At 39.0% G+C, this 16,204-nt stretch overlaps 1 protein-coding gene across 1 annotated transcript in view; it reads left to right on the forward strand.

Annotated features, from left to right (window-relative positions):
* The window catches only part of ASCC3 (activating signal cointegrator 1 complex subunit 3), a 251,135-nt gene extending 248,945 nt beyond the window's left edge, over nt 1-2,190 (forward strand). The window contains exons 41-42 of the mRNA XM_039727495.1: nt 1,489-1,664; nt 1,753-2,190. Of these exons, the coding sequence (XP_039583429.1) occupies nt 1,489-1,664; nt 1,753-1,888 (312 nt within the window). The 3' untranslated portion in view covers nt 1,889-2,190. The remainder of the gene's footprint in view (nt 1-1,488; nt 1,665-1,752) is intronic.
* Nucleotides 2,191-16,204: the final 14,014 nt, after the last annotated feature.

Genomic DNA, 16,204 nt, shown 5'->3' on the forward strand with positions numbered 1-16,204 from the left:
TCCAGCTGCTCTGCCCCAGCAGCAGTACCTGGCTGTCCCTGTGTGTCAGATCTGAAGGGAGCTGGACCTGCCTTCATGTCAGGCACTGCTGACAATGGAGCTGTCACTCACTTATCCAGGCCTTTCTCTGTCATTTACATATCATAAATGTATGGACCACCATGGTTATAATTTTGGTAATTAATTTCTCTAACACTTCAAATAATTAAGAATTATAATTTCCAGCATTTTGGTAAGATGCATAGAGCTGAAGATAAAAGTGGAGAACAGTTTTAGGTCTTAGTTCTGAGACTCTTAAGACAATTCCATTTTAATAATAGTAGAGATACATGTATGCTGTTGAAAATCCTGACGTTATCTTACATTAGTTAAGAATTATATTTGAAAAGTATTCTTGTTTCTCAAAATACTTTTTTTCATGACTACTGCAGATTCACTGTAGTTGCAAGGGGAAACTGTCTTATTTTAGGAAGAACAAAGGGCCAAAGCTCATCCATACATCATTCTTTTTGCTGTGCCAGTTTACTGGCTGAGACTTTTCCTAAGCAGAAGCCATGGAAGTGAAAGGAGCAGAATCATTTCATGCAGTGATCACTTTCTTATAAACCTCTCCTAGAATTTGATCCCTCTTTTGTAAAAAACAGCTGGATCAAGCTTTTCCTAAAGCTTCATTGCTGTGGTGTTGTTTCTTCTTCCATATAAATCTTCATTAAAACCTTTCCCTCTACAAAACACGAAATGAATGTTGATTGAGTGTGCATCATTCTGTCTTCAACTTCCAGCAGTAAGTCACTGTCTTAAAGAATCACTGAAATAATTTTTTGTTTTGCTGTACCAAACTCAAATAAATACTAAGTGTTGTTTTTGTCTCTTTATTAATCTTGAATAAAACTGATTAGCTTTATTTAAAAATGCTAGGTTTACTGTTCACACTTCTGTATTTGGAATATATTAGATAAAATTACAGAAAGAGAATAGTATTTCCATTCAAGTTTTAGTAGTTCACAAAATAAGTGGAATAATATCTTCTATTCTGGATTTTTCTGTGTGGACTGTGAGTTTTTATTTCATTTTTAAAACCTTCTTCTGAAAAGAAATAACACTATTTAGTCTGGCTAAATTATAGCCTTACCTAACAATTGACAGCAGTATGGTTTTGAGGTGTTCTTCATTCAACGAAAAATGTCATTTTGGATATATTAGATAAAATTACAGAAAGAGAATAGTATTTCCATTCAAGTTTTAGTAGTTCACAAAATAAGTGAAATAATATCTTCTATTCTGGATTTTTCTTTGTGGACTGTGAGTTTTTATTTCATTTTTTTAAACCTTCTTCTGAAAAGAAATAACACTATTTAGTCTGGCTAAATTATAGCCTTACCTAACAATTGACAGCAGTATGGTTTTGAGGTGTTCTTCATTCAACGAAAAATGTCATTTTGGAAAGGTGATTTCTAGTTTTCCTAAGCTGTTTCTTTTCCCCAACAGGGAAAGCAGGACAGTAAAGCAATGGCTCCTCGGTTCCCCAAAGTTAAGGATGAAGGATGGTTTTTGATATTGGGAGAAGTTGATAAAAAAGAACTCATCGCCCTGAAAAGAACTGGATATGTCAGAAATCGAAATACTGTTTCCGTTGCTTTTTATACTCCAGAAACTCCTGGAAAGTATGACAAATTCTCAAATTCTGTTATTATGTTTTCCAAGCAGTCAAGACCCAATTCCCAAACTAACAATGCGGCTTTTTCTTTTCAGGTGTATCTATACCCTGTATCTCATGAGCGACAGCTACCTTGGCATGGACCAACAGTACGACATTTACCTGAACATTGTGCCAGCACAAGGCACCACGGAGGGGACTGAGGCCGGGAGCCACCTGGCCCTGAAGTGAGGCTCTCTGGAAAGTGCACTCAGTCAAAAGAACTGGTCCTGCAACTAAGACATCTGCTCATTCTGGGACATCCAAAAATGCATCTGCCTTACCGGAACCAACTTCAAACCTCAAGACAACGGGGACACTGAAAGTGACTGCTGTATTAACTCTGATGACACCGAGTTAGCCACAGTGGCCTTACTCCTTTATGAAGATTTGTCTTTTCTTGTTTTATCTTTCTTCTCTTGGAAGTCAGATTGTTAGTTGAATTTTAAAAACATCAAAAATAAAGGACTGAACAGTACTGTAATTTGTGCAAATTCAGGGCTATCATCTTCATTTTGAAAAGTGTTATATGGCCTGTCTATTAATAGCATTTAAATAGTCAACTTTTTTAATTTATAGGGAAAAATACAAAATTGATCTAAGAGCTGCTGAAAATATTGATGGATGTGTTATATTTCATGTTTAATAAAAATATTCCCAGAATGTTTTGCACTGCATTTTTAGGTGTAAAATATGGGAGATATAGTAACAAAATCCTCTTCATGCATAGTACATTTTGAAAATTATAATCTAAAGAAAAACTTCACAAATTTATATAAATTATAAGAGCAGCAAATGTAGTTATAAGGGCAAGCTAAATCATAAAAAATATATCCAGTATAGCAATGATGCAATTTATGTAGATTATGTAGATAATTATTAAAGTTTACTCTTGACATGTATGTACATACATATACATATATATTACATATTTGCAATTTCCTTAGTGTTTTTTCCTGAATTTTGTAGGACTATGGCATATAAGACTGGATGTCCTGTTCTAGGGCTCAGTGCTAAAGTGGGTGACTAACTTCTGTAAATAAGGGGGCATGAGACTCCAAAAATGGGGTTTGCAGCAGAAGGCATGATGAGCAATGAATGGTTCTGCTAGGCAAAAGAAATTCTAAAAGATGCCCAGCTCTGTGATAGTACCTGCAAGGCATAAATCTGAAAGCAGAAGGTAGCAGTATCTATCTCATGATGAGACTACACATCCTCAGGCCAGTCCTCAAGAGGATTCAAGATGCTGAGTAAGTACTTGGAGCCAACATACTTAAAGAAACATCAGCGCATCTTCATTCAGATAGACTAGACCTTAAACTGAATATTAATATTTGCACTTGCTCAGCTTTGCATTGAGCTGATAAGCATTAGCTCTCCAAGGGATCATTTTGCTGTCATTTCCATTGTATTTCACCAGATGAAAGAATACAGCAGAGTTGTTACTAGAAGCTTTCCAGGAAAAAATGACACTGGCGATGCTGCACCTACATAGAATCACAGCATGGCTGATTTTGGGAGGGGGATCTGGAGGTCATCTGGTCTAACACCTTTCCTCAGGCAGGGCCAGCTAGAGGCCAGGACCACATCTCCAAATGTGGAGACTCCCTGGACCACCTGTGCCAGGGTTTGGTCACCCTCACAGTTAAAAAAAGGTATTTCTTGCAGTTCAAGAGGGACCCTTCTGTGTCACCAGCAGGTGTGCCTGTTGCCTCTGGTCCTGTCACCAGGCACCACTGAAGAGATCCTGGCTGTGTCCTTATCAACGTCTTCCATTCAGATACCCACTGACAAGATTTCCCTGAGCCTTCTCCAGGCTGAACAATCCCAGCTCTCTCATCCTTTCCTCATGTGAGAGATGGTCCAGCCCCTTCATCATCAATTTTGTGGCCTTTTGCTGGACTCTCTCTAACAATTCCAAGTCTCTTCCCCAAACCAGACACGGTGCTCCACTAGTGTGGCCTTACTGGTCCTGATCACCTCTTGACCTGCTGGCTGCACCACACTGCAGCAAGCAGAAGGCTGTCTGATTTCAAAGACTCAATAGTTAATTTATTATTATTATTATTATCATCATTATTTATTTCAGTAATGAAATAAATTTATTTCATATCTGGCATCCTTAAACTGTGGGAAGCAATTTTAAAATGAACAATTCTGTACTTGAGTGTGTGCATGCCCTGATCATATGAAAAATGTTATGTTTCATTATTATAGGTAATTACCTATAGAAATGTGCCTAAAAACATGGGATGAAAATAGAAAAAGTTGTCACTACATTTAGAGATGGATAGCTGATACAAAAGCCACCTTTGCCATTTAGACTATATCAATGTAATATGGTGTTGTGTCACAGAAGAAACAGATTTTTTTTCAAATTGTTAGGCAATAGTTTTGTTACTCACATATTGTGTTAGTCCATTCAAAAGAGAATTGTTTCATCTAATTTGGAAGTTTAAATTTTCACAGAAATTAAGTCCTTTCTTTGGAAAACTTGGCTGAAACAATACATTGTCCCTCAACAATTTTAATTAATTAGGAAAAAGAACTAAGCCACAGTTAAACATACCAACATAGTGATGCTAGCTCTTGTTGCTTTGTAAATGCACATCACAGAAAGTCTAACTGCAGAGCAGCAGACAATAGCTTCAGTATTCAGTATTGATCAATTAAAGAGTTTCTGTAATGTCATTTGTGCCATCTGTACTTTGGTTTGGAAATACTGTTTTTCCTAGTGTATTAATTGTTTTTAGAAATAGTTTAGTGAAATTTCTAAATAACATATTTGAATCATTTTGGGTTGTTTTTTTTTTACAAAAGTATTGGATTCATGTTGACAAAGTCTAAAGTAATACAGAATTAATTTAAGCAAATTGATTAGGATCAGTATTTAGCTGAAAAATCCAAGAGAGAGAATTCTGATACATTTGTAACAGCTGCTTAGAAGGAACAATGAATGTGTTCAATCCAGATATCTCATGGTGAAAAGTGAGAATAGCTGTCTGACAAAAGTATGAATACCAAACAATAAAAAATAATAATATTGATAATAAGTAAAAAATACTTCAGTGATGTAATAATCACATTTATGGATAAATGAAAGAAACAGCACATAGAGAAATTTTTTATGTTGAGTTGCTCATTCCAGTTTGAAAGTAGGTTTTTCTTTTTACTCTCCCCTTCCCCTTCTAGGAGCAGCTGCAGTCAGTGCATTCCTTTTGGTATGAGACTTCTTCCAAAACTTGGAAAGCAACAAAAAATAGGCACATCTTGTACATCAAGACATATTTAAGTCTGCTTCTGTGACTTCATCTTTTCCCATCATTCCTGTCCTAGTCTGATAACAGCATCACAGCAGTGCCCAGCAGGAGCTGGAGAAGGTTTGGGTATGTACCACCATGCCCCATCTCTTCTGTGCTCCTATGGTGCAGTTTGTTACTTAGAACCTTACTTAAGATTTCTGTTCTGAATGTATCAGTGGCAACATGAAACCATCCTCAATACTGCAGATCTTTTTCTGTTGTAAATTGAATCTTTGAAGGCCCAAATCTTACCCAGATGAATTCGGGGGTTTATGCTGATGACCCAAAATTCCTCTTGTCATTGCTTCTAGAGATCACCTCCAGATGGTCGTCCTGGAGATAACTTCAGGAAGTCTCTTATCAGCCTTCACCCTGGAGCCTAGTATAAGACTTCAACACTCACAGAATAGGATGCATTTAAAAAGTAATGTAAGTTACATAATTCAAATGTTCTAGTTCTGGGGAGCACACATAAAGTGAAGTATCCTGTGTGCATCTGCCCTTACTCATTGCAGCCTGAGTCCAAATTGCTACGTTTCTCCCTCAGTCAAGAAAAAGAGGCTATTTTTTAAGACAATTTGATTACTACTCCACGAGGCATCAGTTCTCTATGAAGATGCTTATTTATGGACAGTGGGTTTTGAATCATCACTGTCCTATCTTGCCTCCACCCCTCCCATGTAAGGCAAACTTCTCTTTAGCTCCTGCTGCTACCTGTAAACCCTACAACCTCACCTGTCCAGAGACCTTATCTGTATTAGTGGCAGTTTTCTCTTTAGCTCCTGCTAAACCTGTAAACCTGTAAACCCTACAACCTCACCTGTCCAGAGACCTTATCTGTATTAGTGGCAGTAAATTATCACAGAAGTAATTATTTAAGATCACCTTTCTATGATGTTCTATGGAGACTATTGTAGCCTATGTAGTAAGTACTGAAACAGAGAAAAGTAAGGCAATACAAGCAAAGTGTATATATTTTTTTCCACAACCTAAAGGTCTCCAGTTAAATTGCACATTTTGGTATTGGTTTAGTTGCTTACATGCAAAGATCTAGTGCCATTTAATATGAAATATCTCATCTGGTCTCCACATTCAGCTCCAGAAGAACATACCCCAACTGCAGAGGGTGTGAAATGTAGTGCTGTTGTATCTGTCACCTGTGGGTGCCTCAGGTAACCCAAGTCATCTGAAATAGTATTTCATGTCTACATTCAAGTAACCACATTGACTCCCTGTCACCTTAGTCAGGTTTGCAATTCAGTTGCTTAACTGCATCTAATGACATTTAAAATAAACAAAAGATATTTTGGTTGCCACTCCAGAAGACAGGAAGTCTTTCATAGGTTATGTGTCTCTTCTGTCATCCTCATGTCACAGGGGCCTGGCAGCATGAGGTGAATGCTTATATATTCAATCTTAACTAGCTAATCAAGCCCATGCTATTTTGCAGGTGTTCTAAATTCTCTCTTCCAAGCAATTTTAGGCTTCATGAGAAAAAATATTTTCTGACAAAAGGTTTTTCTGCCATAGGATGCCCAAGCAGACAGGTGAGCTACAGAAAGGTTAGTAGGGCTTCTGCTGAGAGCTGTCTATTTCTACTTATATACCATGTCTTTTCTACATCTGACTCCCACCTGCCTTTCTAAAAATGTATCTTGTTAATGTCATGTCCTCTCAGACTGCACTGCACTTCAGCAGTGAACAAACCAAGTTTGTTACTGATGTCATATGTTAGTAGCAGTAAGAGGTTAAGCTGCTTTCACGTGCAGTGTGTGAAAGGGAATTCTATATTAAAGGAACTTTAATAAGTTGGACTAAATGAGTCTCTTCATAAATAATTCCTAGCTCTATAGCAAAGGGATCCTCCACAGTGATTACACCATCCTGCAATTAAATATGTTTACAATATGTTTTTTCCTTAGATCTGCTAATGAGCTCCATACTGCATCAACGGAATTTGAATCCAGGGCTCTCCAAGTCTTTCTTCTCCATCTCTATTTCTAGAAAACCACAACCTTCTCTATTAATATGTCTCCTCAAAAATAAGGAGCATTAAAGCTTCACTAAGGCCATGCATTAGCCTTCACTGCTGCTCTTCTCCTCCAGCTTAGTCTTGTCCTACCAAGACTGTCAATAAAAATGTGCATTTGAATATGGAGGGGAAAGGAAAGTAAAAGACTTTTGCTATTATTCATCTGCTAGAAAACCAATGAAATAAAGAATGAAAAGTGTTTGGGGATGAATATTTTCATTCCAAGTCACAAGATTCCCACTAACTGTAATGATAGCAGAGGTGAATTGGCCATTTTTTTAAAATCACACTCTCAATAACATGACACATGTACAAATAGTTACAGAGCTATTAACTAGATGCTGTTAGCTACTGGTAGAAAACAGTCTAGACGTATCATAATCCTTTTCTTCTGCACTCTGAATCTCTACATGAAATGTGATGAACCACATTCTTCGCACAGTAGCAAATTTGCACCTTGGATTGGAAATAACTCCGTTTATATCGGGCAGTGCTAATGTGGGAAAATTAGGCTTACGTTCTTGACAGCAGTACTTTCTTCTAGCTAACAGGATGAAATTGTTTCAGATGCCAATAACACATGGTGAGTCCCCATCATGTATTTTTCAGCAAATCCAACTAATTAGGAACTAATTACTGATTGTGGTAGCACAGTAAGATCAGGTCCTGATAAACTTTCACCTTTGTAGCTGTGAAGATTCTGCAATTAAGCCTTGTTTTCTCAAATGCTAACAATGTCTAAAGGGAGAGCTGGGAAAAACATCAAGATGATTCTGTCACCTCCATAAAAGGACATTTTCATTCACCCATGCCAAAACAAGATTAATCCCCCCTTTTTTTTCCTTTTTTTTTCTTTTTTTCACCCTATTTAAAGTAAAATTCTACAAAACTAAACTGAGTGACTATAGTTCACCCCAGTTATGGGATATTGCTATTTCTTTAAAACATCCTTCTCCTGTGTCCCATCCCACCCTCCACTTCCCTCCTCAGATAGTCTGCTATTGTTGCCCTTGCACTGAGCATTCTGGGACAGGACCTTCACGGAAGTTTCATTCTCTGGTTATAGGACACAGCAGAGAGGAAGTGCTGGTCTATTAGTAGGTTACTGAAATACACAATCTACAAACAACCTCATAGGCACTACTGTGCTAAATTCAAAATTTGATGCAATGTTACTTCAAGAATTTATTGAGCAAATAAGACAGGTGCAAAATATACATCACAGTTTGCTGTATGATTGAGGCAAATGACAATTTAATTTTCAATTTTAATTCTATGTGACTTTATTCAAAGAGGGAATGAGCTAATCTGGAAAAAGAGGGATGTGGAGATTTCTCAGTTCTCCTTGTTAGTGAAATGCTCCCAGCTGACGAAAGTGAAATAGTTGTAGATTATATCCACACATGTGATACAGTTCTGGTCAAGTTCAAGTCCTGCCTTTGTACCTCTCATACATGTTTATTTGACTCCTACATGCAGAGAATACCTTGCAGCATCCTGCTTGCAGATATTGGGAAAATACATGCTCTCCCCAAGAGAGGATGGCCTCCATCATTTACATAAAATAGAATATATATCAGAAGGTTTCACAGACACCTTAGCAAAAGGTTTAGAAGTTGCAAGACATGTTCATGCAGCATTAGGACTTTGCTTTTCCCCAGTTATGTGTAATTGCAGTGCCATCTTTTGCAATGCTCCCCAGCAATGTAGAAGAAATCACAGCTGGGTAAAGTCTCTGAAGTTCAGGAACACTCTGAGAGGCTGGCACTACACATTCAGTTCTCTTTCTGTGTGCTTTATAGGAGGTGATCAGTCAGGTGCTAGGTCCTGGACGTTGTACAACCACTGCAAAATTTACAGAGGAAGTTCACACCCCGTCCTGAGCCTACAGATCCTATTTCTATTCCAAACTGGCATTTCTATTCCAAACTTAAAGGCACTTCAAATAACTGAACCATGTCCCAACTTTTCTCAGGACCAGGATCCTCAGGGAATGCTGACCCTAAAGGACCAACCCCATTAATAAATAAGGGTGTTCTTTTAGAATGGGACCAGATGGATTGCTGGAATATTCTATTATTCATAAACATGAAAAAAGAAGGAGAAATCTCAGCATGAGGATACTCATGAGAAATCCAAATGCTTTGTTTCTTCATTTTAACAATATGTACTGCCTACCTATTTTTCTGAAAGTCTTGGGGAAACAGCTGGATTAATTTAATTCTATCAGTGAACACCTTTTGGTATATACAGGTGCTTCTCAGGAAATGAACAGAACCTGGAAAGAAATCCCAACAGTAAGTGACCAAAAAGCACACTAGAGTTTCTTTTCTCTTGGTGCATTGCCCTTTTGCTTCAGAGACTGTAGGATGAAATACATTCCCAACATATATTATTAGTAGATTAAATTTAGTTTCTGCTATTACTTTCAAAGGATTTGGTGAATAGACAGCAGCATTAGTATTATCTAATCCTTCACTCAAACCTAGGACTCAAAGATTAACAGCTGAAAATTTTATAACATTTCTGATTCAGGGATAAATTGTATTTTCTTGAATTGGATAGGTAGGTAATGTCCTAAAGTTATTTAATTCTTAGGAACCATTGACTTTACAGGAACAGACTCAGAACTTATGACCATGAAAAGATGAAATTAGATGAAAAAAATACCCCTGATGAGAAAAACAGGATAAGAATCTCCTTTCCAAGGAGGGACAGAGCTTTGAGTCCTGCAGGTAGGGCTGCTGTGAGGCAATAGTCCTGTTTGGTTTTATTCTATTATCTCATCTGCTTTCATTACACCAAATAATTTTGCATGATGGCACAGCTTCGACAAAAGCATCCTGTAGTATTTACCTGGTGATGGAGGCACACTAGGGGGAAATGTGTTCAGAAAAGAGAAGAAAGAACCGATGGAAGGAATTTTGTATGGGAACAGATGGGATGGTGGAATGCAGCCAATTTTTAAACAAGAAAGCACAAGCCCTATGCCTCATTCTGAAAGACAGCAAGCCTCTATTTTCAGGGGAAGGCTCCAAGTAACATTCTAAACAGACAAGCATATGTCTGTTAGTCTTAGGCAACATACCAAAGGTAAGTTACATTTCTGTGTTCCATCTCTGCGCTATGCTTCCCTCTTCATGTGCAGTTATCCAGCCTGTTTTGAGACACCAAATTTTACATATTCACCAGTTAGGAGAATTTAAGCACTTCACGTCAATTCTATTCTAGGTGTATTTAGGGTGAGACCCTTGCTATTTCAAAAGCTTTTCTTAGCTATATCACTGAAAGTCTTAATTTTTTAAACTGCATATGCTCTTCTTTCCATTTTACACAACTGCACTTGGAGCTCTCATGTTATAACACACCAACTTAATGTTATCTGGTCTGCATTTAAAAATTATACATTTCCTTGCATTTGGAAGTACAGCATGTGACATTAACAAAATAGAGTCAGTTACGTCAACATTTCTTAGGGAAGGAAGAATAGATTCATTGTAGGATTTTGTATGTGTCTATACAATATACATAAATATTTAGGAACATAAACATGTTATTTAGTAATATGAAAATAGCAAGCCATTGAATTTAGCAGTTACTGATGCCACTGCCACTGAAGGAGGGCAAGAACCCATCAAAACTAACTTTAGAAGAGAAATATTGCTTTGATCTTTTGAAAGAGCAGAAAAGATTAATGCCTGGAATCAGATCCCTGCCTATGCATCAGGTTTATGCGTAACTGGAGAAGACAAACTCATTTAAAATTAACTTCTACCGCTTCATTTCTTTACTTACACCCTTTTATTTTCCTGCAATTGAACAGTCAATACTAAATAAGAAAAACAGCAATATTTTGCCCACAATCATGATTTGATTCTTTTATCTGCCACTTTTATTTTCATGTAAGAATATTGGTCCAGCTCAGATCACCAATGCAAAATTGTTCTGTCCTCTTCAAACCACAAATCTTAAGACTATGAGAAACATCAATGTAAGGAGGTACAGAAAGAAGGATAAATCAAGTAATTCCCTGTTTGAAATTTCTATTTTTACTAATTGTTTTTCCTTTCTCATAACTATGGCTTCTCTTCTGTTTTAGCCTTCACCTCACCTCCATTTCAATTTCCCAATAGTACTGCTTTTACTTTATTTATATCCTTTCTTTTTTTCTGTTGTGCACTTACTCTTGCAGAAAAAAAATAAAGACATGCACAATTTAAAAAATTATTTTCTTACTGCTGTCACTACTCAGAGCACCTTTCTCTGGACATTCTGTATTTTCCATTCCTATGTCTTTATCATCAAATTGGTTCCTAAAGTGTGACTGTAGCCTTACCTCTTTTGTTTTTTTAATCACATTTACTTTACGATCACTTATAACCCTTCTGAGAGTAGCTTGGTTTTGATCCCAAGTGTTAGTCACAAATACCTTTGTGCCAGATCAGGGTCTCTGTTCAAGGAAGTCTATGCCAGCATCTAATTGTAAGTTACACTAAAATATTCACTATACCAAGACACATTTTCTACTCATCCATTTAGTATATTTGCTGACCAATAATCCCTGTTTTGAATGATTACTCTGTGTTTAGACCTATCTTATCTCTATGGACAGGAAGGGGTAAAAAGCACTCCTTTTCTTGGGCAAAAATTAAATGGTCTTAGACATCTTCAAAAGGCAGCAATATTTAAATATAAATGCTACCAATAACACTTAGCAATAGGATTAGACTACTCCAGACACTTTCATCTTTCTCGTTTTGGCCACCATTTAACTTCTGCACATTAGAACGCCCTCTGTGATTGCACTTGTCCCTGATCAACCACAAAAACAGGGCATTTTTTCAGCCACACTTTCTTTGTTCTTTCACTCATACAAAAAAAAAAAAAAAAAAAAAAAAAAAAAAAAAAAAAAAGGATAAACAACACAAACTTGAATCAGCTTTTATTTGACCACGGGAGACACATACTTTTTTCCAGGCCTAGACTATGCTCTTCTACCATCTGAGACCCTCAAGCAACAGCTGGCTAAGAAAACAGCCAGGCCACAAAGCATCCACAGAATTCTTCATCTCCAGGGTTCATTTCAGCTAATGTTCTCTCAGTCATGAAGTAGTACTGAAACAGTCACAGGCAAAGGTTACTTATCATGTGACAGTTTAAGAACAGATTTCTTTCAATTTGGGTATAAAATAGCAGGTACAAATATTCCACACTCAAACAACAGCAGTTGTCAGGCCCCACACATGCACTAGATTGGATCATGGCAGAGAAGGAAATAAATCCACATTCTTCAGATCATAAATCAGTCAGACTGGCTGACAGGATGCCCATAGGACTGGGTTATTCTCCAGCTGCCCCATGACGAGATTCCCCTGGTGCATTCAGCACTGTGAGAACCAAGATGCTGGTCTGATTCAATTGGATCTTCTTGTATTATGCTTCAAACTGTTGAATATGGATATCTCATGGTGTTAAAACATACACAGTTCCATTATTCTGTTCCTATAAAGCTCTTCCCTTGACAGATCAATACCTTTCCCAGCAAATATTTTATTTCCGAAATAATTTTTTTAAAAAATTAAATCCATTTCAAAACAACTTGCCTGAGCACACATTTGAGGAAGATAAACTCATAATATTTCATGCCTATTTTTGGATCTATATTTAAAAAACACCACCCTACTTGTATTTTGCTTTAAAATGAGGGGAAAACCCTATAAAAAGATCAGATCTGGGGTACAAGATAACACAGACAATTTCCAACATAAATGCTAGTTATTAGGTGTCATGTAGAGTCAGGAGTTGCCATGGAATCCATCTGCTTCTAAACCAGCTCCTCCTGCTGGAATACTTTCTCATTATTATTTCTTTCAGTAGCACAAAAGGAGCTGGCTTATAGAAGAAATGTTACTTAAGTGTAAAGTTTCTACCATGTCTGCAATAAGACATGAAATTAAAATCTAAATTTAAACCTGTATTTCTGTTTCAAGTGTAAAGCTACATTACTGTGGTCAGAAGAACTAAGTCATTGTAGACTTTTTATACATTCAGTAAAGCAGAGAAAACAAATTTGAGCTAAAGCTTTCCTTTCAGCTGTTTTCCCATAAGCGAGAATAAGTGTCATATCTGAAGCCTACTGTTTACATTTTTGCTACATTATTCTCCCATTATGTTTAACTTTTAACATCTTCATACTGGTTATGCTATGCAACAGCAGCCTCGTTACCAGCTTAATTACTCATGTCCTGGGATACAGAACAGTGTGTGCATGCTGGACACAGGGTTTATTAGGCCAATGAACTTTCTTGTTGTGATGTCTGTTTCAATAGACAGATTTCAAAAGAAAAAATGTGATCATGCCTTCAAACTCTTGACACGCCAATTATTGGGTTTCAATTCTTTTGTATACAATATACTGCAGTGAGGCTGGAGGACAATACTGGAAAGCAACCAGCAATATTGGAAAACTATGCCAGTGATTTGTAGCTTGGCATGTTAATACTTATTATTAATATTATTGTTTACTATAGACATTGACTAGCATTGCATCTGGAAGCCCTAAACAGAAATAAGACCCTATTGTGATCGGCACTGTATGGAGATACACACAGCCCTTGCCTCCAAGAGCTTATATTGTATGGTCCCAGCCTTGTAAACTGATCCGGGCAGAATCATTCTTGCACCCCTGTGGAGCCCCCCAGCCCTCCAAGGCGGACAGAGCTTCCTGCATAATCTTCCTGTATGGAAAATGGCAGGCAAGCTCTGGGTGCAGGGAGCCTTTACCTTCCAATCTGTTCCACCCCACCCTTTAGCAGTTGAACTATACCCGAACTTAGGCAAGTCAAACATCTCATGGAACTTTGGGCCCTTATTCACATCTCTCCAACTCAAAAGATGTGCTTCTTCTAGGGAATCAAAGGAAGCTCAGTACCATCCAACAGCCCCTTCTCCAACCCTGTGTTTTCTAAGGTCCCATGACTGCAGACAAGCTCATGGAGAGGACTGTGGCATCTGTCAGGAAGGTCTCCAGTGTGCAACAGTTTCTGACACAGGCACCATCCTTAGAAAAGCAAAATAATATAGACAAGCCCCCTAGAGAGAGAAAATCCTTTGCCCTAGAGGGAAAGCAGAAGGGCTGTTGCAGCCACAAGCCAAGTGTGACAGCCAGGACGTTCCTCACTAGCCCACCCCACATTACCTGAATGAGGAGAATAGGGTGGCACAGGGGTGGCATCCAGGCTAAGGCCAGAGCCAAAGTCATCAGGTGAGTCCAAAGCAGGAAGGCAGGTCCAAGGTTAAGGTGGGAAATCAGTCTGTGGGTCAGGGTTTAGAACAGCACAGTGCCTAGTGAGGTACAGGCATAGCTGCAGGGGCACTGGGCATGAAAACCCCTCTGGCCTGGCTCAGGCAAGCACTGAGGGCGCAGCAGGGAGCTGCCAGGTGAGGCTGGTCAGGGCTGTGTGGCTCACTGTGCACCCAGAGGCCTGACACACAGTCTCCTCACTCTCCACTGTCTGCTCTGACAAGGGCTTGGGCTGTGCCATGTACCAGGAGCACTTTGTGCTGAAGCCAAAATTAAAACCTGACTCCAGTGTCTCCTAAGGCTTTGGCATATTGCAAAAATGTGTCACTGACATCACTAAGCTATTGCCAGACCAAAGAAATGCTAATTCCTTTTTTATCTACCAGCTAAGTCTTATACTAATTACACAGAGCAAGGAAGTCCTGAAAACTTCCTTCAGCTGCAAGTAGTGGACACTCCTCAGGAGAGGTGCTGTGGGGAACACTGTCCTTTGAATAGGCTCAGCTTCAGCTGGGTACATCCAGCCATCACATGTGAATAGTGTCCCAATATCAGCGAATAATAGCCAGAAATCAGGGTTTAGACAAAACATTTCAACAGTGAGGCAAAACCTAAATAAAAAATATTAATCACAGGCATATGCCAAGCTTTGGGAAGACCCTTATCCCTCAGCAATAGATTTAGCATAGTCTGAAACAGTCTGCAAGCTGGACTCATGCTTACAAGGCTGGTGCTATGCCCCCACCCAATATAAGCAATTGGTCTCACAGCATTTTACTCAAAGACATCATCTCCTCCACATTATTTCTGAAGACATCTATTCACCACGTGGGAAATGCAGAGGAGAGTAGTGACAGGCTTGCAGAATGACCAAATAATTCAGAAAAGAGAGGTTGTTCCCAGTTTAGCATGCAATGCTCATAAAAACAATTAAACTTGCAACCACAAATGGGTATGAGACTAAAACAAGAAAAGATCCTGTTAAAACCCATGCAGGGAATGCTCCCCACCTTGCTTTTCAACAAAGCTCTAAGCACCATAATGATTAGGATATACACCAAGTGGAGCAGGCACCAGCTCCAGAGCTGTCAGGCAGCCTCACACTCTGCATCCCTCCTTTTTTGGTCTGATCAAGCGTATTCTCTGAGGCAATAGGAGGCTGAAGACAAGAGTTTCAGAGCAACAGAAGGGGGTGGTTCTTCTTGCTATTGATTTCATCTGAAACGGGCATGTGTTATTTCAAAGCGAAGTGTGTCCTCAAGGCGGGTTAAGCTGCTCTCCTCCACTGAAACAAAGCAGTGATACAAGTCTATTTGTGACCTGTTAATTATCAGGTTGATAGTAAGAACAGACTGTGGAATGGATCCCACTATTTTAAGCATTATTCTTTGGGGTGCTGAAATTTAAACAGGCTTCTGCTGACAGATTCCCCCCCGACTAATGAAATAACTTCTTTGCTAATCAAAGCCAGGCCTTGGGAAAGGAGGTTTCAGCGATAGCCAGGGTACAGAGGAAGCCTGACACAGCTCCAGCTCCATCAGCACACATGAACAAGTGCAGGTCTCACGCTGTACCAGAGGTCTGGAGCAGCCCACCCTCCCGAGCAGGGCTCCCCCAGCCATGAGGCAGTTCAGGCAGCTCGCCTGCATGTACCGGGGCAAAGCCCCCACAAGGACGCTCCTTACTGAAATCCAACGTGGCACACCAAAGCAGAAAAAACAAGGCATGTGCCCTCCCCGTCGCCCCCTGCCAAGCTCAGACCCCCTCTCCTTTAGACGTGAGGAGGGCCGATTCCACCGCAGACAGGTGAAACCACAAACAGGACAGGGTGGGGGACAAGCCCCGGCGGTCGGCATCGGGCTCCCTCCCAC

Source organism: Passer montanus, unplaced genomic scaffold, assembly GCF_014805655.1.
Source record: "Passer montanus isolate IOZ18808 unplaced genomic scaffold, ASM1480565v1 scaffold11, whole genome shotgun sequence".
NCBI lineage: Eukaryota > Metazoa > Chordata > Aves > Passeriformes > Passeridae > Passer > Passer montanus.